Here is a 25,354-nt window from a genome sequence, read left to right on the forward strand (position 1 = left end):
GTCTGTTGATATTTACCTTATATATTTAGGTGCCCCTATGTTAGGTACATAGATATTTACGATTGTTCTATCCTCATGTTGGATCAATCCCTTTATAACTATGTAATGCTTCTTTTTGGTGTTTTGTTACAGTCTTTCTTTTTAAGTGTATTTTGTCTGATGTAAGTAAGTATTGCTATCCTGTTTCCTGTTTCCAGTTGCATGGAACATTTTTTTCCATCCCTTCATTTTCAGTCTTTATGTGTCTTAAATCTAAAGTGAGTCTCTTGTAGGTAGCATCTAGATGGGTCTTTTTTCACCCCATTCATTCACCCTGTGTTTTTTGATTGAAGCATTTATTCCATTTACATTGAAAGTAATTATTGAGAGATTTGTACTTGTTACCATTTTGTTAATTGTTTCTTGGTTGTTTTTGTAGTTCTTCTATGTTCCTTTCTTCTTTTCTTTCTCTCTTCACTTGTGACTTGATGACTTTAGTGTTTAGTATCCTGCAACTTTACTGAATTTGTTTATTACTTCCTGTAGTATTTTGGTGGAGTCTTTAGGATTTTCATTGTATAGTATCCTGTTGTCTGCAAATAGTGACAGTTTACCTTCTTCCTTACCAATATAGATGCTGCTTATTTCTTTTTTTTGTCAATTGCTGTGGCTAGGACTTTCAGTACTATGCTGAATAAAAGTGGTGAGAGTGGACATCCTTGTCTTGTTCCTGACCTTAGGGGAAAGTGTTACACTTTTTTTTTTTTTTCCATTAATTTTTTTGTGTATCTGTTATAGGATTGTGGTTTGTGGTTGCCATGAGGTTCCTCTCTAACATCCTATGTATATAGTAGTCTATAATAAATTGGTCACTTAAGTTTGAACACATTCTAAAAACACTACATTTATTTTTTAAAAATTTTTTTTTAAATTTTAAGTAAACTTTACAGCACACGTGGGGCTCATATAGCTACCATCCATCCCATTATATTACTGTTACAATATCATTGACTGTATTCTTTATACTCTGCTTTTTATTTCTGTGACTTACTCATTCCATATCTGGAAGCCTGTATCTCCCTCTCTCCTTCACCCATTTTGCCCAACCCCCCGGCCCCCTCTTAAGTTCATTCTCTGTATTTATGTTTCTGATTCTGCTATTTGTTTATTCATTGTTTTTCTTAGATTTCATTTATGAGTGGAATCATATATATTTGTCTTTCTCAGTATGACTTATTTTGCTTAGCATTATACCTTCTAAGTCCATCCATGTTGTCTCCAGTGGCATGATCCATCCTTTTTTATGGCTGTGCAGTATTCCATTGTACATATATACTACATTTTCCTTATCCGTTCATCTATTAATGCATACTTAGGTTGCTTGCATGTCTTGGTTATTGTAAAATAATGCTGCAATAAACATAGGGGTGCAGATATCTTTTTTAGTTAGTGTTTTCATGTTCCCTAGGTAAATACCCAGTAGTGGAATTATTGGATCATACGTTATTTATATTTTTAATTTTTGGAGGAACCTCCATACTGTTTTCCATAGTAGCTGCACCAGTTTGCTTTCCCACCAACAATGCACGAGGGCTCCTTTTTATCCTCATCCTTGCCAACACTTACTATTTCTTGTATTTTTGATTTTTGCCATTCTGACAGGTGTGAGGTGATACTTCATTATGGTTTTGATTTGCATTTCCCTGTTGACTAGTGATATTGAGTATCTTTTCATGTGTCTGTTGGCCATCTGTATGTCTTCTTTGAAAAAATGTCTATTCAGGTCCTCTATCCATTTTTTAATTAGATTGTTTGGTTTTTTTGGATGTAAGTTTTTTATATATTTTGGACATTAACCCTCATTAGATATATCATTTGCAAATATCTTTTCCTATTCAGTAGGTTGTCTTTTAGTTCTGTTGATTATTTTTTGCTGTGAAGAAGCTTTTTATTTTGATGTAGTCCCAATAGTTTATTTTTGCTTTTGTTTCCTTTGCCTTAGGAGACACGTGTAGAAAAATGTTGCTATGGCTGATGTCAGGGAAATTACTGCCTGTGTTCTCTTGTAGGATTTTTATGGCTTCAGGTCTCATGTTCAGGTCTTTAATACATTTTGAGTTTATTCTTTTTTATGGTGTTGGTAAATCGTCCAGTTTCTTTCTTTTACGTGTAGCTGTCCAGTTTTCCCAGCACCATTTATTGAAAAGACTCTCTTTTCCCCATTGTGTATTCTTGCCTCCTTTGTCATAGATTGACCATATAAATGTCAGTTTATATCTGGTATCTCTTTCTGTTCTGTTGATCTATGTGTCTGTTTTTGTGTCAGTACCATGCTGTTTTGATCACTACAGCTTTGCAGTATATCTTGAAATCTAGAATTGTAATATCTCCAGCTTCATTATTCTTTCTCAGGATTGTTTGACTATTTGGGGTCTTTTGTGTTTCCATATAAATTTTAGTATTATTTCTTCTAGTTTTGTGAAAAATGATGTTGGTATTTTGATAGAGATTGAATTGAATCTGTAGATTTCTTTGGGTAATATGGACATTTTGACAGTATTAAGTCTTTAAATCCATGAGCATGGAATATCTTTCCATTTGTTTTATCTTCACCTGTGTTTCTTTCATGCATGTTTTATAGTTATTTGAGTACAGGTCTTTCACCTCCTTGGTTAAGTTTATTCCTAGGTATTTTATTCTTTTGTGGTGCAATTGTAAATGGTGTTTTTTTTTTAAATTTCTCTTTCTGTAACTTTGTTGTTACTGTATAAAAATGCAATCAGTTTCTGGGTATTAACTTTGTATCCTGCAACTTTACTGAATTTGTTTATTACTTCCTGTAGTATTTTGGTGGAGTCTTTAGGATTTTCATTGTATAGTATCATGTGTCTGCAAATAGTGACAGTTTACCTCCTTCCTTACCAATATAGATGCTGCTTATTTCTTTTTTTTGTCCAATTGCTGTGGCTAGGACTTTCAGTACTATGCTGAATAAAAGTGGTGAGAGTGGACATCCTTGTCTTGTTCCTGACCTTAGGGGAAAGCTCTGTTTTTCACCATTGAGGATGATGTTAGCTATGGATGTGTCGTTTATGGCCTTTTTTAATGTTGAGTATGTTCCTCTAACCCCATTTTGTTTAGAGTTTTTATCATGAATGGGTGTTGAATCTTGTCAAATGCTTTTCCTGAATCTATTGAGATAATATGATTTTTATCCCTTGTTTTGTTGATGTGGTGTATTATGTTGATTTGTGAATATTAAACCATTCTTGCATCCTGAGAATAAATCCTACCTGATGGTGGTGAATGATTTTTTTAATGTGGTTTGCTAATATTTTGTAGAAAATTTTTGCAACTATGTTCATCAGAGGTATTGGCCTATAGTTTTTTTTTTTTTTTTCTCTGATGTCTTTGTCTGGCTTTGGTATCAGGGTAATGCTGACCTTGTAGAATATACTTGGAAGTTTTCCTTCCTCTTCTATTTCTTGGAATGGTTTGAAGAGAATAGGTATTAACTCTTCTTTAAATGTCTGGTAGAATTCACCTGTCAAGCCATCCAGTCCTGGACTTTTATTTATGGTAGTTTTGTTTACCAGTTCAATTTCATTACTTGTAATAGGTCTATTTAGATTTTCTGTTTCTTCTGGTTCAGTTTTGCAAGATTGTATGTTTCTAGGAATTTATCTATTTCTTGTAGGATGTCCAGTTTGTTGATATGTAATTTTACATATTCTCTTATAATATGTAAGCTACATACAAATATGGTGTCAATTGTTACTTCTCCTTTCTTGTTTCTGATTTTATTTGAGTCCTTTCTCTTTTTTTCTTGATGAGTCCAGGTAAGGGTTTGTCTCTTTTGTTTATCTTTTCAAAGAATCAGCTCTTGGTTTCAATGATTTTTTTTCTTCCTTTTTTTTTTTAGTCTCTACCTCATTTATTTCTGCTCTGATCTTTATTTCCTTTCTTCTACTCACCTTGGGTTTGGTTTGTTCTTTTTTCTTTTTCCTAGTCCCTTTAAGTATAAGGTTAGATTGTTTATTTGAGCTTTTGGGGTTTTTGTTTGTTTGTTTGTTTCATTCTTTTGTATGTAGCTGTCCAGCTTTCCCAACACCATTTGTTGAAGAGACTGTCTTTTTCCTATTGCATATTTTCTCCTTTGTCGAAGATTAACTGACCATATAATCATGGGTTTATTTCTGGGGTCCCTCTTCTGTCCTGTTGATCTATGTGTCTATTTTTGTGCCAATACCATACTGTTTTGATTACTATAGCTTTGTAGTATAACCTGAAATCTGGAGCTACTCTTTTAAACCATTGCTTTTTTACAGAAAGAATAAAGAAAAAATAATAATAAAAGAAAAATGGAGCGGAGAGAATATTCCCACAATTCTTTAGCCCTTTTAAACTGCTGCTTTTTTTCTATGTTCCAGTACCAGTGGGCTGGTGTGGGCTTGCAGATCCTTGGCTTCCTGAGGTCACAAGCTTTCTGTGATGATCTGACCCACTGGTTATGGTGTTGTGACCCACTGATTATGGCATCTGAACCTTCACCTTATGATGTCCGGATCCTGCTCTGGTTTGAGCTTTTAAGGTAGAGGGGGGCAGAGTGTTCCCACAGCTCCTCAGCCCTTTTAAGCCTGGCTTCTTTTTCTGTGCCCTAGGGCTGGTGTGGGCTTGTGGACTCTAGGCTCACTAAAGTTGCAGGCTCACAAAGATGACCAGACTCACCCATTTTGGCATCCGGATCCTGCTCCAGTCTAGGTTTTTAAGGTGGGGTGAGAACATCAACTGTGCCCTTCTCCAGGCTCTCTAGTCTGGAGAGTGTTCTGCAGCTCTTCTGTCTATGGGAGGAGGTGAGCTCAGGATCCTCCTACTCCACCATCTTCCTTAAACTGCAACCGTTGTGTCTTTTATAGGTTCTGTGTGGCATCTGTCATACCCAATCATGCCTGATTAATATTAAGCATGTACCATGTTTTCTGTTTACTCATAAACTGCAAGAATTATGTTTTCCCGTGTGTAACAATGACGTGGGTGTAGACCATCCAAATCTAAGTATGATTTTGTGCTTTTTGGAAAAACATGCTGATGTTCAAAATGCTAAACCCTATATTCTTTTTATGCATGAGGATCAATCTGGTCTGGAACAAGTTAGGGGACTTTCCTGTTTCGATGTGGAACTGAAGTTCTGATGAACCTTTGTTTCTTGCTTTTGCCTATACCTGGATTAGGTTATAATGCCTATGAAATGTTGGCCTTTTCCGGAATGCTCCTAGTCAGGGAAGCGTTCTTCAGTGCTTATGTCACTCTGACTATATTCCGCATCACAACTGAGTGGTTTTCCATGACTCCAATTTCCTCATAGTCATAATGGGTGTTTCTCCTACCCCTTGGCTCCATTTCAAAAGTTTAGCATAGTCTGGTCTCCAGAGCTTTAACCTTTTAACCTCTCCTTCAATTCCTGCTAGACATTTGGATGTGTTGCCATTTCTGTGAAGCACTGATGTCCAAAACTGAACTTCTTCTGTTGGGAGGGAATGTGAATTAGTGACCTACTTTTGGCTTTGAGAGGATCTGAACTCTTCTACCTAATTATTGTGTGATCTTTGGCACGTGTATCAGTTTGGGTTCAACCAGAGGAACAGAACTAGTAGGAGATGTGTATATTAAGAGGTTTATTGCAAGGAATTGGCTCATGTAACTGTGAGGGCAGACTGGGCAAGACGAGAATCCACAGGCCAGGCTGTGAGGAAAGGCCGGCTAGAACTCTCAGACATAGGCTGAAGCAGCTGTCCATAGGTGGAGTGTCTTTGTCTTCTTCGGAGAAGCCTTAGCTCTGTTTTTAAGGTCTTTCAACTGATTAAATCAGACCCACCCAGATTATCTAGAATAATCTCCCTTATTAAGGTCAACTGATTATGGCCTTTGGACTTGAATCAACATCTGCTAAATACCTTCCTGGCAACACTTAGTGTTTGAGTAACTGAGGACTGTAGCCTAGCCAAGTTGACACAGCAAGAAGACCATCACAGCAAGTTACTTCACTTCTCTAAGCCTGTTTCCTCATCTGCTAAACCACCACTGGAGGGTTGTTGTGAGGATTGTATAGGATAAGGTAGGTAAAGGGTACAGTGCCTTGCACTTAAGGGTTCAGTAAAGGATTATTCTATTTGTTGTGCTGGTGGCAGTATGTGTGTGTGTGTGGGGGGTGGGTAACAGTGGTGGTAGCTGTGGTCTCACCTACAAAAGTGCCTTAATCTCCGTTTTTGTCACTTTCCTGATCATTCTGCTTCACTGCGGTGGTTGGCTTCCTAACTGGTATTCCTCCCCAAATTTCTTCTCCTCCATCTTCATTTTTTTCCCTCAAGGCTGTAATGGAAGCTTAAAGTAGCTCACTACTTTGTTGGTTCACTTGCTGCTACTTTTTCTAGCTAGATCTCAGTCTTTATTTTTCAGTTAGGCTGTTAAATTAAAATTCTCTGTTAAACTCCCTTCTTGTTGGTTCACTTGCTGCTACTTTTTCTAGCTAGATCTCAGTCTTTATTTTTCAGTTAGGCTGTTAAATTAAAGTAGCTCACTACTCTCCATCTCTGAAAAAAATCTTAACTGAAATCCAGACACACTATGTTCAATGCTTTCCTCAATGTATCCGTCAATACTACAACTCCCTTTTCCAGAAAGCCCCCACCTCCTTGCTAAAAGCTAGTGGAATAGAGGACTGCCTTCTCCAGTGGCATCAAAATTCATTCTAGTATATTCTTTTTTTTTTTTTTTAATTTCTGTAGTAATTGAGAGTGGACATGCATGAGAACTGTTTCTCCGTAGGAGGCTGTTGTATTTACTTCTTTTTCTTTCATTTAAACTGCAGTATAACACATGGCTGGGCAAATAATTGCACACCCTGAGTCTCACTGTCCTCTGCTGTCTGGTGAGTGACTTGAACAAGGTGATTTCCTTTGTTCCTTTTGCCTCCTCTTAATCTTTTATTGTAAATTAAGAAAACCAGATATCTTTTTAGGATTTTCTCCAAAAATTTTATACTAATTTTTAAGATCAAAAGCGGTTTGTTTTTTCCAGATCAAAACAGATACATAACAGGCAATACTTAAATATAGTTGAATCAAGTAATAAAAATTTACCTGGGAAAATCTTTCACGTCCCCACTCCATCAATAAGAAACAATGTGTGGGCGCGCCTGGGTGGCCTCAGTCACTTAAACATCCGGCTCTTGGTTTCGGCTTTGGTTATGATCTCAGGGTTGTGAGATGGAGCCCTGCATCAGGCTCTGGGCTTGGTGTGGAGTCTGCTTGAGATTCTCTTTCCATCTCCCTCTGCCCCTCCCCCCCCCGTCAAAAAACCAAAAAACAAAAAACCAATGTGTGAACAAATGAATGCAGCTAGGAACTGTTATAGTCTATAGGAATAACATCTTTGGCATTGAATGTCACACAGGCAAGCAAATGGGCCATATTCCTCACGGCTTAACATGAGCCAGGGTGGATCTGGTTTCCTGTGGGAGGGGCCGGGGATTTCCCAGGCTTGCTCAGAGCAAAGGCATTCCAGAGCACATATGAGGTAGGATATGGATTTGCTTATATTGCAGTGTGTACTAAAAAGAGCCTTAAAATGAGTGGGTGCCCTGGACCTCATGCACAGTGTATACTGAGCCTCCCAATATCTGGTTCTGAGGGCACAGTGTTCAGAGTGGAACACAAACCAGTTGTATGGGTGTGAATGGGAGAGAGATAGGAAGTTTATGGCTTCCAAACCCTAGAATGAACTCAAAAACCTGTTCTCCAGTTTGTAGCACAACCAGGTAGAAAGGACATGGTAGGAAAGAGCTAGTGTATTCCCCTCAGCTGTGGTCCTGTCATGTCCTGCATATCATCCCAACAGTACATATTCATCAAGCTACTTTGAAGTAGACATTCTGCTGTGATATTGACCCAAAAGACTGCTCCTTCATGGAACCTAAAATCTAACAGGTCCTTCTGTGTATCCTGGAGTTCTACCAGGTATTAACCCAAGGCTGGAGTGCTGTTGGCGATGTGGTAAAATGGAGGGGAAGGACAAAATTGGGGAAAGGCAGCATTTAGGCATATCAGTGAATAAAAGCTAGTGCACAATCTTGAGGCGACGAGGAATGTGGCCCGCTCACTTGCCTGTGTGACATTTAATGCCAACAGTGTTATTCCTATAGACTATAACAGTTCCCAAGTGTTTTTTTGTTTTGTTTTTAGGGCGAGATGGGGGAGGGGCTGAGGGAGAGGGAAAGAATCTTAAGCACGCTGGCATGGAGCCTGACGTGGGGCTCAATCTTATGATCCTGAGATCATGAGCTGAGCTGAAATCAAGAGTTGGCCACTTAACTGACTGGGCCACCCAGACACACCCCCAGCCCCCCAAGTTCATTTAAGATGTGAAGCCCAATGCGATTCATGCAACCTGAATAACCTAACCCCTGAGGCTCTCTGACACCGTGCATTGTTCACAGTCTTACTCCCAGAGCGCTTTCCCCAACCCAGTTAACTCAGTTTTCCTGTCTGCTGAGTGATTCTCTGAGTCCATTCTAACCATTCAGAGCTCTTCCCTAGTGTCAACATTTTGCTTTCTGCTGTAACTCTTACTTGGGCTCTCACTTTTCCTACACTGTATTTGATCACAGCGAGTAAATTTCCAGCTGTTCTCTCTTTGGTTTTTGGTTCCACACGCCAGCCAGACATTTGGTTTGACGACGTAAATGTCATGCCGGTCACTTTTGCAGATGGCATATTTTGAGGAGGCTTTATTCAGTTTGTTAGATATAATCTGAATCCAAGAAGATGCTGTTAGGGTGGTGCCAAAGAAGATTAAACTTAACCAAAAGAAGGGCCAGTACCTAAGTATCTAAAAAAAAAAAAAAAAAAAAAAAAAGCAGATGTATGAAAGGTAAAGAGGTAGCTTAACAACAGCCCATAGAAAAGACAGATTTAGGTTTACTCAAGGAAAGCCCTGTTCGGGAGTCAGAAGACTCACACGGCAGTCTGTCCTCCGTCAGTGTCTGGCTGTCTGAAAAAGGGCAAAGAACTTAATCCACTGTGGAACTCTTTTTCTTTCTTGGAAAAAGAGGGAGTTATATTAGACCATCTGTAATACCAGTTACAATTCTAAAATTACACTGTTGATTCATTCATTTATATAAAGGCCCAATATATGAAATAAAAGCTAATGCAGTCTTATAAATAACAACAGTATGTTAAAACATTATCAGTAAGAGTTCTGCTCTCCCCTCTGTGGGCCAGACAACTCCCGGGTGTTATGTTCTGATCATTCCACACATCAAAGGAAGTTTTTGGTTAAAGTCTGTCCAGAGAGAGCAACCACGCTAGTGACAAGACATCCTATATGGGTATTGTTTGAGGGAGTCACATGGTTTGGTTTAGGGGGGAGAAGAATTTGGGGCAAAAGTATGGGATATTATGGTTGTCAACCAAAGTTTGAGGGGTTCTGTACTATATGGACTACGTCAGATGACACCTCCTTAATGAAGCCATTATAGAGTGTGGTGACCCAGACTTCTTCAAAGACACTTTCCGTTCTAGCTTGCATTTGGGTTATTTCTCTACTTATAAGACTCAGTTATCTGAGAGCAAACGCCATGTTGTGCTCATCTTTGCATTCTCTCTAGCTTCTAACACAGTGCCTTGTACAATAATAAGTATGCAAATACTTGGCGACTGAACTGAAAACTTACTAGACTTTTTAGGTACAGGATCAATGGTTAGAAATTAAAGTGATATTTTGGTCTTCTGAGGAGTAAACTTTTCAAAGATTCAAAATGTCGTAAAATTATACGACTTATGGTGAGATAGCACACACATGCATTCACTAGAATGAATCAAATTAAGAAGGCTGACAATGTCCATTGTTGCCGAGAATGTGAAGCAACTGGAACTCTCATACACTGCTGGTGGGAATGAAACAAAAAAACACTTAGGGACACAGTTTGGCAGTTTTTCAAAAAGTTAAACATAGACCTGTCTTACAATCTAGTCATTCTACATCTAAGTACTTACTCAAGACAAATGAGAACGTTTGTCTACACCAAGACTTGTACACGAATATTTGTAGCAGCCTTGTTTACAATAGTCAAAGATTGAAAACAAGCCAAATGGCCATCACCAAGTGAATCAAATTGATAAACGAAATATGATACCCTCCCAAAGGAGTAAGCAATAAAAAGGAGGAAACCATCAATACATGCAACAACATGGATGAATCTCAAAATCATTACAGGGAAAAGAAGCCAGCTCAAAAGGGCATATATCATATCATTCTATTTACAAAATATGTAGAAAATGCCAAAAAAGTCACTCTGCCTGGGGTTGGGATAGAGGGAAGGATGGACTGCAAAGGGCATGAGGAAGTTTTTCTCCAGTTTAGTTTATATGTGTTAATTTTATGGTGGTTTTTGATATACAGAAATTTTAACCTTTTAATGTCATTTCTTTCATGGCTTTTACCTTTGGTATATCCTTCAGAAGCCCTCACTTTAAGAGAAATATTTACAGATATTTTTCTTATACCTTTTATGATTTTATTTCCCTACAGTTAACTCATTTATTCATTACAAGTTTATTTTTGATAAATAGGGGGAAGTACAGATCTAATATTTTCTTAATAGTTAGGAATTGACCTAATACAAGTTATTCAACAATCCATCGTTTCGTCAATTATTGAGTGTGGGTGATGTGTCAGGGATTGTGTTAAACTGGGAATAAAAACATGGTCCCTGCCCTTAAGGAGTTGTGTCTAGTGAGGCAGGCCAACTAGTAAAAATATAGTGAAGTAGAATAAGCTTAATAATGGTATCAATTACAAAGTGCCACCATATTACATAGAAGGGGCCCTAGTGGGATGGCAGGTTTTAGGGGCAGTGGGCAGAGAAGACTTCTTGTAGGAGTTAACATCTGACCTATGTCTTGACAGGTACGTTTATGTTACTCTGATTTGGGAAATGCATTCCAGGTAAGGGACAAATAGGCCCAGGGAGGCAGAGCCATGAGGGACTGAGATATGATTGGGGAGTGTCACCCAGTACCCTATGGCCATTGCCTGGCTCATGAATGAGAGGGCAGCACAGGATGAGGCCGGTAGGCAGACTGAGCTGTGCTATGCAAGATTTCCTATTACATGGCCTCTTAAATTCAGTGGGGAGCCACAGTTGGATTTTGAGCAGTGGAAAGAAATAATTAAATCTGTTGTACAGCAATCACACTGCCAGTGGTTTGCATATTGAATAGTCTCTCATAGCACACAGCTTTTAATTCAAGCAGTCATCACAGTTTTGAATTATGTATATGATTATTGATTGTCTCACATTACCTTCTTCAGAAGGGGCGGGGGAAATTTATTTTTTACTGATTAGAGAAGGATTTTCATGTGGAAATCTGAAATGTCTGGCACTATATTTCTTTTTTTCTTTTTTTTTTTTAAGTAGGCTCCACACCCAGCGTGGAGCCCAATGTGGGGCTTGAACTCACGATCAAGACCTGGTCGCTTAACTGACTGAGCCACACGGGCGCCCCTCTGATGCTGTATCTCTGATTTAATCTAGCTCCGCAGTCAACCTGACGGTTAATTTGACTTGGACCTTAGTTATCTTTAACATCATTCAATCTGACCATGCACAAGGGTGGAAATAGATGCACATCCGTGTCTGTTTGAATCTCATACTTTGCCATAAGCCCATTATACTCAATTCAGATAAGTAAGTAGTGTACTACCTGATATCCATCCAACAAAACTTCACAGATTCTAAAAGGCTTCAACATTTATCTCATTCTTTTTCTTTTTTCTTTTTTCTTTTTTTTAAGATTTCTTTATTTTAGAGGTGGGGAGGGAAAGGGGAGAGGTAAAGAGTCTTAGGCAGACTTGGAGGGGAGCATGGAGCCCTATGTACCCTTGGTGGATATTTTATGAAGTCCATACAGTCAGGAGGTTCTTCCCTTAGAAGAGTCCTCAGAAATCAGTACAGGTTGTCACCCCCCATGGAAAAGCAGGTGCCTTTGGCAGACTAGGGCTGTTCCCTGCCACAAACAGGCCTTTGTGGACTGTGATGCCACAGTTCTTAGAAAGCATTAAACATGGCACCTCACTAATGTTTTTGATCAATTGTCCAGTGTGGCATGTAGCTGTGGTCAAAGCCACGTGGCTGCCCCTTTCTGAAATCAGTACGCTTACCCCTCCCCCTCATCCACAAAGGGATCCGCTGTAGGCAGGTGACTCCTGTGGAAAGTTGCTTCTTAACTTTCTTTAATTCCTTGCCAACAGATCTCTCTTGCACATACAGTTTAGGACAAGGCTCAGTCTGGAATCCTGTGCATTTGATTAGAAACTCCCTGTCCCTTCTCTTTAGGAGAACATTAAATGTCCTGTGAAAGTGGCTCAGTGTTCTCATATCTTCAGCAACGTAAAGTTCACAGTATCAGCACTTTATGTTTTTATTTTTTTAGAGAGAGAGGGAGGGAGGGGATGGTGGGTGAGGGGCACAGAGAGAGGAGAGAGAGAATCTTAAGCAGGTTCCACGCCCAGTGCGGAGTCTGACGTAGGGCTCAATGTAGGGCTCAATTTCATGACCCTGAGATCATGACCTGAGTCAAAATCAAGAGCCAGACGCTTAATCAGCTGAGCCATCCAGGTGCCCCTGTTCTTTGGCTTTAAAAAACAATATAAGGTGGGAACCTGGATGACTCACTCGGTTGGGCATGGGACTCTTGATTTCAGCTCAGGTTGTGATTTCAGGGTCCTGAGATTGAGCCCCAGTCTGCTTCTCTCCCTCTCCCCCTGCCGCCTTGCTCATGTGCTCTCTCTCTCTCTCTCTCTCTAAAAGAAATAAATCTTAAAAAAAAAAAAAACAATATAAGGAGGGCTGCATCCATGACTCTTTAATATTGGTATAAATTTATCCTTTCAAAGAAATGCCCAAGGCTTGTGAATGACACAGAATTTTTGTGGTATATTTATTTTTTTCTGAATTAAAAAAGTAGTATGTGTTAATTGTAGAAAATTTGAAAAATTTTATTTTCAAATTTTAAATTAAAGAAAATATAAATGTATTAACCATATATTTTATTTTCTGTATTCTGATGCTTTGCGATATGGAGCCTGCTTCTCCTAGGATTTAACCCAATTCTAGAGATAGTAAACAACTTGCCTATGAGTGCACTTTTCAAATTCAAACCAACCAATCCAGAGGCTGTACCCCAACTACCTCTTTTTTTTTTTTTTTTTTGACATCTCACACTCTAGGCTATTATCCAGCTGTCCTAATTGTTCCTGGGCCAGGTAAACAGACAACTAAGGACAGTCCCTTTGTCCACAGCCTGCTGAAATTATTCAAACTAGCCAGTCCTAAGCCTCTATAGCCTGCCCACCTGTTCTTTCCACACCGCCCCCCCCCCCTCTACACACACATAAAATACAATAAAGGTTCTTGCCCACAGGTACCTTCTCTCCCTCTTCTGCCTGACTGACCCTGGTGCTTCCCCCATGTGCCCCCCACTTTCTCTATGGTATGGCATGACCCCTCCTCTTGGGAACTTAAGTAATAGTCTGCCATTTTGTTGGCATCATTTCCTGATCTGTTGGCTTTACCCCAAATTTTTCCTATTAATATATTTTAAAACAAGAACAAAAAACAAAATTTAATATTCTACATAGTATTTACCATTTCATAAATAATTTGGAAACATTGTATTTAAAGTCTGTATAGTAGGCCATGGGGCGCCTGGGTGGCTTGGGGCTGTGAGATGGAGCCCCGCGTTGGGCTCCATGTTCAGCAGGGGATTCTCTCCCTCTGTCCCTCCCTGCACTCACACTCTTTCTCTCTCTAAAATCTTTTTCTTAAAAAAAGAAGGGCTGTATAGTAGTCCATCCCATGATTACACTTAGTTTTTTAGTTCCCTTGTTTGTTGATACCTTTAGGTTGTTTTCAGTTTACACTGTTGAAATATTTTAATAAATTTCTATGTACAAAAGTCTTTATATCTTTAATAATTTTAGGATAAACTCAGAGAAATAGAATTGCTGGGTCAAAGGATAGAAGTATCCTATGTCCCTTTATAGAACTTTCCAAATTGCCTTTTAGAAAAGTTATATCAATTGTTGTTCCCACTAGAGATATATGAAACTCTGAGAATCTGTATTCTTACCTCCTCTTCTCCAAGGCTCCTTTGCCAGTAAACAATTTATCAAGATTGATCAATTTGATAGGGGGAAGTATCTCTTTTTTTACTTCAGTAATTCTCAGGTTATTTGTAATGTGGTCAGCCTGATTGTGAAGGAACTGATGATCAGGGAGTTGTAGAAGCCAGTCACTCTCTTGTGTATTTCAGAACTAGGAGAGGAGGTTGGTATTATTTGAGCCTTCTTGCCATTTTCAGAAATGATTCCCCACTGTCACTTAATTAGTTTTCATTTAGGTTTGCTGTTCGTTTCACCCTCTTCTACCCTTATTTTAATCACCTATCTCTGGGATGTTACCTCTGTATATTCTTAGACTTTTTCCTCTCCTGTCTACTCCCTGATGTCATCCTAGGTAACTTTGGTCTTTCTTCTCTTTTCCACATGTTCTGTCTTCACGTCCCTGCAGCACCCCCTGGGGCACATCTTATGTTGACCCTCGAATCAGCTGGAAATTCTTTACCTACGAATCCCCAAGTCTGAACTTCTCCCTGCTCTTACTTATACAAACATTCCAACCACCTGCCTGTTCTTTCAGCTCCTTCTGGGTGTCTCTTGCTTTCCTACCCAGCCTGTACTCTGTGACGGACCATTTTACTACAATGCAGACATCATTTATTTGTCCTTTGACCTTCTGCATACTTCCCTGGTAAGGGACTGACTTTGGGCAAGTGAAACCGTCTATTTTCTCTGCTTTGATTCTCCAGCTGTTGTGTAATCATGGACAAACTCACGTGCCAGCAAAGCTCCACATCCACGGCATCTAGGAGTGTATGGTTTCTCCTTTACCATTTGGAACTCAAAGAAAGGAACAGAGTCTTAAAGTAAAAATTAACAGAGAAAATAAGGCTAAATGTGTTTTTGTTTATGAAGTCTGAGATAGTTATACTTTGACCCAGGGTCTTCTACCTGTGTTTCTTTCTCACCATATCTGAGCCTTCCTCTCCTAAGAAGCATCCTCAGGACTTACCTTTTAGATATTCTTTTTTTTTTTTTTTTTTTAAGATTTTATTATTTATTTGCATGAGAATGAAAGCGAGAGAGATCACGGAGTGAGAGGGAGAAGCAGAGTACCAGTTGAGCAGAGAGCCCGATGCGGGGCTCCATCCTAGGACCTCGGGATCATGACCTGAGCCAAAGGCAGGTGCTTAACCGACAGAGCCATTCAGGTGCCCCATCTTTTAGATATTCTTGCTACTTTTGACGTCATGGCCAAGAGAATAAAATTTCCTCCGTACATAGGAGAGATTGATCCTTCTGTGGTGTTTCAACATCGTATCTGGGATAGGTGGTGGTGGATCCACAGGTGGGATCCTGATCCCCACTTGAAAGGGTTTTTGGCTTTCTCTGTCTGTGCTTGGCATCAAAGCCTTATTTTCCCGGCCCAGCTGGAACGGGTTCAGAGTACGGCTCTGAGTGCAAGCTTCATTACAGAAATAAATAGGAATCCAGGTAAGAAGCCAGCCATTCTGGTTGGGAAAGGTGGATGCATTAGGATGAAAGTTGTAGCTTTTAATAGGAAGACTAACTCCTAGTAGGGAGGACAGTGCAGACGGTACCCCCTCCCTTGTGAGGCTTGCCCATGAAATGAAGGGGGCTGAGATGCAGCGCTAGGCCACTTCATTAGCTCTCTGTTACCTGGAAATAAAGCTCCGACTCCTCAGTGGGACATCCAGGGCCCTCTGGGAACAACTTTTCCAGCTTGATTTCCTAATGTTTCACACTGTACCCAGCCATACTGATGTACTTGCTGTTCCCCAACAGTCCACATATGTATTCCTTTTTCTTGCTCAGTTGTATGTATGTATTACAAAAGTAAGACACAATACTTACGCAATTTTGGAACAATACAGAAGAGTAGAACAGGAAAAAAATCCTTTGATTGGCCATTCAGACAAAACACCTGAAAACATTTCACTGTGTCTCCTTCTAGGTTTTTTTTCTCCCCTGCATATACATTTTCTTTGTTTCTTGTTTTTATGTAGTCTCTGTCTTTCATCCTTTTTTTTTTTTTTTTAAAGATTTTATTTATTTATTTGACAGAGAGAGAGAGACAGCGAGAGCGGGAACACAAGCAGGGGGAGTGGGTAGAGGGAGAAGCAGGGAGCCCGCCGAGCAGGGAGCCGGATGCGGGGCTCGATCCCAGGACCTTGGGATCATGACCTGAGCCAAAGGCAGACAGCTTAATGACTGAGCTACCCAGGCGTCCCTTTCATCCTGCTTTTTAAAGTAAACATTACATACCCATTTTCCAGGTTCATAAAACTCAGATGCATCATTTTCATTTTATGTTATTCTTTATCAACAATAGCAGTTTATTTCTCACAATTCTGCGACTGGAAGTATGAGGGTTCCAGCAGAGTCAGGTCCTGGAGAGGACGCTTTTCTGGTTACAAACTTCCTACTGCAGCAAGAGAATGAGCTAGCTCTCTGGCGTCTGGATACGGGCACTAATTCATTCATGAGGGCTCCACCCTCAGACCCTAAATACCTTCCAAAGGCCCTAGCTCCAAATACCATCACACTGGGGATTAGATTTTAACATATGAATGGGGTTGTTGCAGGAGGATAGTCAGGTAGTATCGAGGTGCAAGGGTGTGGGGTCCCTCTGTCCCTCTGTTGGGTCTGCAACTGAGGTGAGGAGTGGTAGGGCATCAGAGCACCTGCTGAACCTCCCGACTCTGTTATTGTGAGGTTTCCCACTAATTCTTACAGGGGCGAATACCAAGTAAAGCTTTGCTTCAAAAGCAGTAACTGAATGGAGATACAAGAAGATAAACACTTTCCTAGAATATAACTTAGAATTGCTTCTTGGTCTTCCTTCATCCAAGCCGTACCATTCACCGAAGATGTTGCACTTTGCAGCAAACAGAAAGGAGTAGCGGAGATTCCACCAATACAACCCTCTTATCATGGGGATAGACATTAAACGTCATTTTTTTTTTGACCTACAAAAACAGAATGCCAATTTATTAGTGGATGCAAAATATCTCTATCCGAAGGCCTTGTGTGGGCATCCACATGGTGTCCTTTATTTCTCTCCCTGTATGTAGATCCACATAAAAACCCTGCTTTTAAATCCAAATTCTCCTCCTCTGCCAAGGTCACTGAGGCTGAAATCATGGGAAAACCAGGTTTTCATGGGAGCCATTTTTCTGTAATAGTAAGGTATGTGTTAGCGTCTGAAATTGAATACTTTTCAAAAATAGTAGCAGTATGAAGGGTCTGTCGACACATTCTTAGAACAGATGGGAATTTGGAAAATGATACACTTAGGCCCCTATATCTTACTATCTCCTTTTTATCCCTATTTTGAGTAAGATACTTTGCTGGCTTCAGAGATGAATCTGGCTAAATATCTGTTCCTCTTCAGGGTTTGGTGGGATGTTTGGATCGACAACTCAAGAAAGGTGGTCCCTGGGAGACTCTTTCCTGTCTTTTCTAATCATGGTAAAAAATTCAGAGGTAAATAAATCTTGAGGGACTTTCATGAAATCTCAATGAATCGAAGCCTCATCCTTATTGAATTTTCTAGATAACCTTTGTTTCTGCATGGTGAATAATGATCTGGGGATCTGGTTTCTGGTCAGATAGGTCAATTTAGCGTATGTTTTGTTTCATATGTGAGAAGGTAAAATTTACTTTGAAAAAGTCCAATTTTACCCATCAGACTTGTATCCGGAGACACATTTTCTAAAACTTGACTCTGATATGTATTCATTGATTCAACAACTTAACCTCATTGTTAATGATGGCATAGGATCTTACTGAATGCATTTATTTTGCCACCTGTTCATGATGTTCTCTTAGCTTGAAAAAATGCTGTTGTTACTCCCTCCCCCCAAATAGAATTAAGTGTTCTTCCGTCTGTGTTCTTGTAGCGTAAACTCATACCTGTCTCTAGATCTAATTTCACCTACACGTGCACAAACATATTCAGGATTATAAGCTTCTTGACAGCAGGTTACATTAGGCTCTTAATACATACTATGAAATAATAGAGTATTTTTAATCTCTCCTGAGCAAAAGCCTTTTCATAATTTGTGTATAGTACCACCTATAGATGGTCTTTGTTCTTGAATAGTACCAATTAGTACTTTATTATGTGACTAAGCGTCTTACATATGTCAGTGATTATCTTACAATAATTTGTCAGTGATAAACGGTTTTTGATTTTCTCTTGTAACGCTTTACCACAAACCTCTACAACAATTACCGCTTGTTGTTCTAGAAAGCTACTTCAGATTGCCAAGTCCCATGTCACACCGTACCTTTTTTCCAACAATCAAGTGTATTTTTCCCTCTGTGGGGAAAAAATTGGTAAAAATGAAGTAATGGAAGGAAGTAGGCCTATTCATTTGTGAAATAGGTATAGCGGGGAACCGCATATTCCTTATTGTGGGAATTTTATCATTTCCAGCAATCTAGGAGGTCGAATCTGTTAGTTTGGATATCACATCTCTTTCAGTTTCTCTTTTGCATGTCTGGGGGTGATGAAATGAAATGCAGTCCATTCTTTCAACAAACCCTATTATGTGTCAGGCACTGTGCTAGGATTTGGGGAGAAGAGAAAAAATGGTTCTCAAAACTATCCATATTGGAGCTTATAGCAGATCTCCTGAATCTTCTGCCTCTTCTGTTGAGTCTATGAGCTGAACACCTTTTGGAATCCTGAAGAGCAGGATCTCAATGAAGCAATAAAAAGTACCGGAAGCAATAAAATTGAAAAGTGTGGGCATTTAGCACTGAGTAGAACACAGCATCACTTTTGTGGCATTCTTGACAAAAGTTCATAACCTGAATGTAGTTATGAGTGAATATCAGACAAGCTTCAACTGGGTGACCTTCTATATGACTGGCCGGTACCCTTCAAAACCTCGAGGACAAAAGAAGACTGAGGAACTGTTACAATTTAAAGGAAACCGAAGACATATAACAGACCCTAAATATTTCATGTGATCCTGGATTGGATCCTGGACCAGAAGAAGGACATTAGGGGGGCAATTAGCAACATTTGAATATTCCTTGTCTTGAGGTTAAGTAAGACATTACCATTTGGGTAATCTGATTCGGGGCATGGATTCTCAGAAATTAAGAAGCAAATGTTTACATTGCACAACTTGTTTTTAACACAAAGTTATTCATAGGTTAATTTATATTTTATATAAATTTTAACATAGAGCACACTACTGCAATGAAGGTAGGTAGTGGGACAAAGTTTGTAAGTTGTATGAAAAATACATTTTTTCCATCCTGCCATCGCCTGCCTGTGAATGTGTGTGTGCTTATGTGTATGGGTAGATGTACATTTTCTTTCAAGCACAATGTCAGATTCTAAATTTGAACCCTTTATAACTATGAGCCTAAACCAAAGGGCTGTTTGTTTTCCCCTGCTTAGGATTCCCAAGCAGCTGCTCATTTCCCCCAATTTATTTTCATCTTTGAGGAACTGATACTAAATGGCAGACCTTTAAAATATTGTTACATTGATGACCATCACCAGGGAGATACATGTAGAATGGAGTGAGATGTAATGCTAATGTCATTTTAAATAAACCACAGAACCTCCTTTATAAAAGACAAGCATACTGTCTTTGTTCAGTCTAAATTGTGAATTATTTTATTGAGTTAAATAAAATGTATTACCCAACTCTACATCAAAAAACCCAACAATCCAATTAAAAAATGGGCAGAGAACATGTTAGGAGTTGGGGAAGAGACAGTAAAATATCCCCCAAACTGAGAAGACACTTTGAGACTGGAAAATGAAGGAGGCCACTCCGTAGAGTTTACACAGAATTTTATTCAGGTAACTGACTGACACAGAGGAGATCGGGCAGAAGACGATCCATGGCAGCTGCATAGCTATTCTCCATGAAGTCCAGACCTTAGTCCACAGATTTTATAGAGCGAGGGGACACGCAGAAGGGCACTGTAGTAGGACCAAAGGGTTCACATGCACCTCAAAGGGCTTGCATGCACCTAGTTGACAGCTACCCTTTAATTAGATCTTGTGGCATCACCTGTGCATCAGGAAAGAAGGAAGACTATGTTATCTCTAACAGATTCCTGGGAGGCCAAAATAAAGCCTCCCCCCATCCTGGCCTTGGTGGGCATCTCTAAGGTATGTATATTAATCTCCAACGGGCCCAGAACACACAGCCCTAGGAGACGTCATTGAGCAAACATGAGCAAGATGGAGGCCCAAGGTGGAGTCAGTATTGTCAGCACTCCTACAGAACTTGAATAGACATTTTTCCAAAGACCTCCAGATGGCCAACTGACACATGAAAAGATGCTCAATATCACTAATCATCAAGGAAAGAAATGCAAATCAAAACCACAATGAGATATCACGTCACACCTGTCAGGAATGGCTAAAATCGAAAGACAAGAAATAACAAGTTTGGTGAGGGTGTGGAGAAAAAGGAACCCTTGTGCGCTGTTGGTGGGAACATAAATTGGTACAGCCATTGTGGAAAACAGTATAGAGGTTCCTGAAAAAATTAAAAACCGAATGATTCCTGTACTGGGTACTTACCCAAAGAAAATGAAAACACTGGTTTGAAGAGATATATGCACCCCTATGTTTATTGCAGCATTATTTATAATAGCCAAGATATAGAAACAACCCAAGTGTTCATTGATAAATGAGTGGATAGGAAGATGTGGTGAATATGTATACACACGCAGCCATAAAAAAGGATGAGATCTTGCTATTTGCGACAACATGGACGGACCTAGAGGGTATTATGATAAGTGAAATAAGTCAGATTGAGAAAGATAAATACCATACAGTTTCATTCCTATGGATCTAAAAAACAAAATAAGCGAATAAACAAAAAGCAAAACCAGACCTATAAATACAGAGGACAAACTGATGGTTGCCAGAGAGAAGGCAGTTGGGTGAATGGGCGAAATAGGTAAAGAGGAGTGGGAGATACAGGCTTCCAGTTATGGAATGAATAAGTTACAGAACTAAAAGGTACAGCATAGGGAATATAGTCAATGGTATTATAATAGCATTGTATGGGGACAGATGGTAGCTACACTTAGGGTGAGCATAGCATGACGTATAGAGATGTTGAATCACTATGTTGTACACCTGAAACTAATGCAATATTGCATGTCAACTCTACAGGCACAAATAAACTTTTTTAGAAAGTAGGAAAATAGTATTATAGAAATGTATTAATAAAGTGTTATTTTTCTGGAAAAAAAAAACATGGATTTTCACCATTGAGAAGTGACAACTTGAAGAAAGAATATCAAAATATTGAAGCATATACCTTCAAAATGAGTTATATAAAAGCAGAATTAATTTTCAATTCCTAACACATGGTCTCCTAAATAAGTATATGTGGATGCTGAAAGTAAATTGGTAGGTTAAAAATGAAATCTTCACTCTTTAAATTATGATTCACCTTCTAACAAATAAAGATCTACTACATGAAGGCTGAATTGTTTCCAAAGAACAGATCTTTTCATCCAGAACTAATTAGTCCCACCAACCTGTATTTTCCTTTTGTTTACAGAAAACCCTCTGCTTTGAATACACTTCTACTGACATAGCAAACTTAAACTTGATGGAACATAGCTAATTATGGGGCAATACTCCCCCACTCATTAGGGAACATACAAATAAAGACCCTTAGAGCTTTAGGTTTTGATTTTTGTGAAAAGAACATTATTTTGCAGCCTAAAGAAGGTCTATTTCTTATTTTAAAGGTTAGGGAGTAGGATTGAAATGTGGAGATCATGCTTTCTAGAATGAGAGGCAAAAAAAAAAACAACTTTATTTTTGTTTTGAACTTATGCGAGGGAAACAGTGTGCTTGTGTTGGAGGATTGGAGGTGGGTGGGAAGAGTCTGGTATTATATATACACCAGGGTGAACTCTGGTTCAGTGTTGATGAATTTTTCCTATTGATTTGTCATTTATTGTAAGAAACTCCCCACATTTTTCTGTGGAGACAGATGGTGTTCTGCCATTCAAAGTCCATTGGATTGAAGTCTGGAAGCTGAAATCAAAATTAATCTCATGTGGTATCTGGTGATCCTGAATCCTTCCCATTAAGAGAGTCTAAGCCTAGAAGTCTTTGAATATCATAAATCAGAAACTGAATTCCCAGGTGGCCAAAAATCTTTGATAAAATTATCCTCCCCACTTCTTTATTGTGAAATGTACTGTAACTTACAAAAGATTGTAAAAGTTATATGTGTAGTTTAAAGAATTAAAAAAATCTGTGAACTCACATTGGGATGAAGAAATAGAACATGAATTCTTAGAAGCCTGTGTGTGTCCTTCACTGATTGCATCCAGATGCACCTTTTCTTCTCCAGGGAGAATTCTGACTTTTGTGTTAACTATTCCTTTACTTTTCTATATAGTGTGGCAAACCTCTATAGATATTGCTAAAAAATATTGATTAGTTTTACTGATTTTTGAACTTTATATAAAATTTTTTTTTTTTTAAATTGTGCTGTGGGATGCCTGGGTGGCTCAGTTGGTTAAGCCTTGGACTGTTGATTTCTGCTCAGGTCATGATCTTGGGGTTGTGAGATGGAGCCCCATGTCGGGCTGCACTGGGCGTGGAGCCTGCCTGGGATTCTCTCTCTCCCTCTGCCCCCCCCATCTTTTTTTAAAATTAAAAATAAAGTGCTGTGTGTTTTTAGCTATGAGTTTTTTTCCCCCAGAATCACTAGTTTGAGATTCATCCATGTTGATATCAGTACTTCATTCATTGTTACTGCCATTAGTATTTCATTTAGTAAATAAACAATCCATCTGTTGGAGATTTAGTTTCCAGTTTTCTCAGCTTTTTATTTTTGTTCTTCAGTTACAAGCAGTGCTGCTAATGCATTTCTTGTATATGTCTCCTAATATGCATGGAGTTTTTCCTATGTACCTAGGACTGGAATGCTGAATCACTTGTTATATGGAATATTCAACTTTTTTAGGTAATACATAAATGGCTTCCAAAGTGGTTGTAGCAATTTATGTTCCCACCAGCAAAGCAGAAAACTTCCCATTCCTTCACATCTTCACTTACACTTGGTGTCCTCAAACTTTTCCATTGTAGCTGTGGGATGGGTATACCACTATAGTTTACTTTGGATCTTCCTAATTGCTAAGAATTCTGCTTTGAATGTGTTATTTGTGTATTTCTTAATTTTTAAAGATATAGGGATTTTCTAGTTATCTTTTTGTTACTGGTGTCTAGCATAATTACATTGAGTCAGTAAATGATGTAGGACATCATTCTTTTGAAACTATTAAGACTTACTTGCTTTTTGTCCAGTATATTGTCAGTTTTTATAATGCTCCATGGGTGCCCCAAAACAAACAGTGGATTTTGAAGCTGCTAGGAATAGTGGTCTATAGATGTCTATTACACCAAGCTTGTCCATTGTGTGGATCAGATTTTCTACATCATTGTTTCTGAATGCTTGATCTGTCAGTTACTGCTAGAGATGTGTTAAAAATCTCCCACTCTTGTAGATTTATTGCATTTTCTTTGTTAATACTTCTTATATATTTTCAATCTATTTTGTAAGTTACAGATTATTTTAAACTTGTTATATCCATTTTAATATGAGAAATATAGTTATTCAGGGAGGCCCACTTTTGGACTATAGGTTATTTTTAGTTCAGTGATTCTGATTTTTATATTTTATAAAACATTTAATAAACCACACTTTATATAAAAAGGATTTTATTATCATATTTAGCAATTTAGGGTTAAAAATATTCACATCCCTTGATGTTCTTCTGAGATGTTATCTAAATGAAATAACCAGTAGATGAAAAGCTTTATGTACCACAATACATATTTGTGATGGTTAAAACAAACATAGATTGTAACAATAGAAGAATGTTTAAGTATCAGGGCACCCAGGTGGCTCAGCTGGTTAGGCAACCGACTTTTGATTTCGGCTCAGGTCATGATCTCAGGGTCATGAGACTGAGCCCCTCATCACACTCCACACCAAGTGCAGAGTCTGCTTGGGATTCTCTCTCCCTCTCCCTCTCCCTCTGCCCCTCCCGGAACTTGCACGTGCAATCTCTCACTTTCAATAAATAAATAAATAAAATCTTAAAAAAAAAGAATGTTTAAGTAGCTATGACACATCTACATGACTGTGTATTATATAGTCATTAGAATCATTTAAAAAGAATTTTATATATAATGCTTGTAATACCACGATAAAGTTATCACAGTGATTTGTAAATAAAATAGAATATACTGTACACTATGATTTCAATTACTTAATGACAACTATGGAAAAAATTCTTAAGGGAAATACCTCTAAATAGTAACATCAATTGGTGACATCTGATTTCCCCCTTTCTATTTTTTGTGTTTTCCCTATTTTCTACAATTCTTTTACAATTAAATGGGGGAAATAAGCTTAAAAATATGGATTAACATACATTTCTATTTAAGTGTACATAGTTTGTCTTTCATACTATGTTATGTTGTTATTGATATTTTTAAAATATCAAGATAGAAAAACCACTTAAAACATGTGATAGGGGTATGTATAAAGTAAAAGTTAATTTTAAAAATAGATGTGCTATTGTGCTTTTTCTCTCACAGACAGAATACTGACTGAAGAGAACCAGTGCATTTCTCCTGTGGTTTCCAGTCACATGAGCCCATGGACAAAACCAACAGCTATTGGATCCCTCTGCCCACATGTGGTGGAGTTCCCGAGAAAACGAAAAGGAAGTGATTCAGACCCATCCCAGTAAGTGAATTTATTCCTCTAACCCCATGAAATCTTTCATTCTAAGGAAAAAAAGAAGAGATTACTTTTTAAATCATTGATGATTTTCAGTTACATGGTAACATTTGGATAGGGACAATTATTTATCCACCCAACTGCCACCTGTCACTGACTGATCTGTAACTTTTCCAACTTTGAAGCTTTCAGCTAGAGTCTGAAAGACATAGGAACTTAAGGTTAATTTGCTTAACATTTTTGGTTACAGCAAGATACTTAACCTTCCTAATTGAATTGCTTAACCATGAGGAGAACATCTTCCTGCATGTTTCGCTTAAAATAATAAACACCATGTTGCTTCTTACCTTATCCATCATTTATATAGTAACCAACCCTTGGTCATCTGTGGCCAGTTAAATCATACA

General features: G+C 38.6%; 1 protein-coding gene across 2 annotated transcripts in view; it reads left to right on the forward strand.

Annotated features, from left to right (window-relative positions):
- Positions 1-25,354, forward strand: part of ARNTL2 (aryl hydrocarbon receptor nuclear translocator like 2) — a 104,645-nt gene that overhangs the window by 12,623 nt on the left and 66,668 nt on the right. For both annotated transcript variants that reach the window (XM_032432776.1, XM_032432777.1), the window contains exon 2: positions 24,803-24,953. In XM_032432776.1, coding sequence (XP_032288667.1) covers positions 24,803-24,953 — 151 coding nt within the window. The remainder of the gene's footprint in view (positions 1-24,802; positions 24,954-25,354) is intronic.

Source organism: Phoca vitulina, unplaced genomic scaffold, assembly GCF_004348235.1.
Source record: "Phoca vitulina isolate PV1807 unplaced genomic scaffold, GSC_HSeal_1.0 scaffold49, whole genome shotgun sequence".
Classification (NCBI taxonomy): Eukaryota; Metazoa; Chordata; class Mammalia; order Carnivora; family Phocidae; genus Phoca; species Phoca vitulina.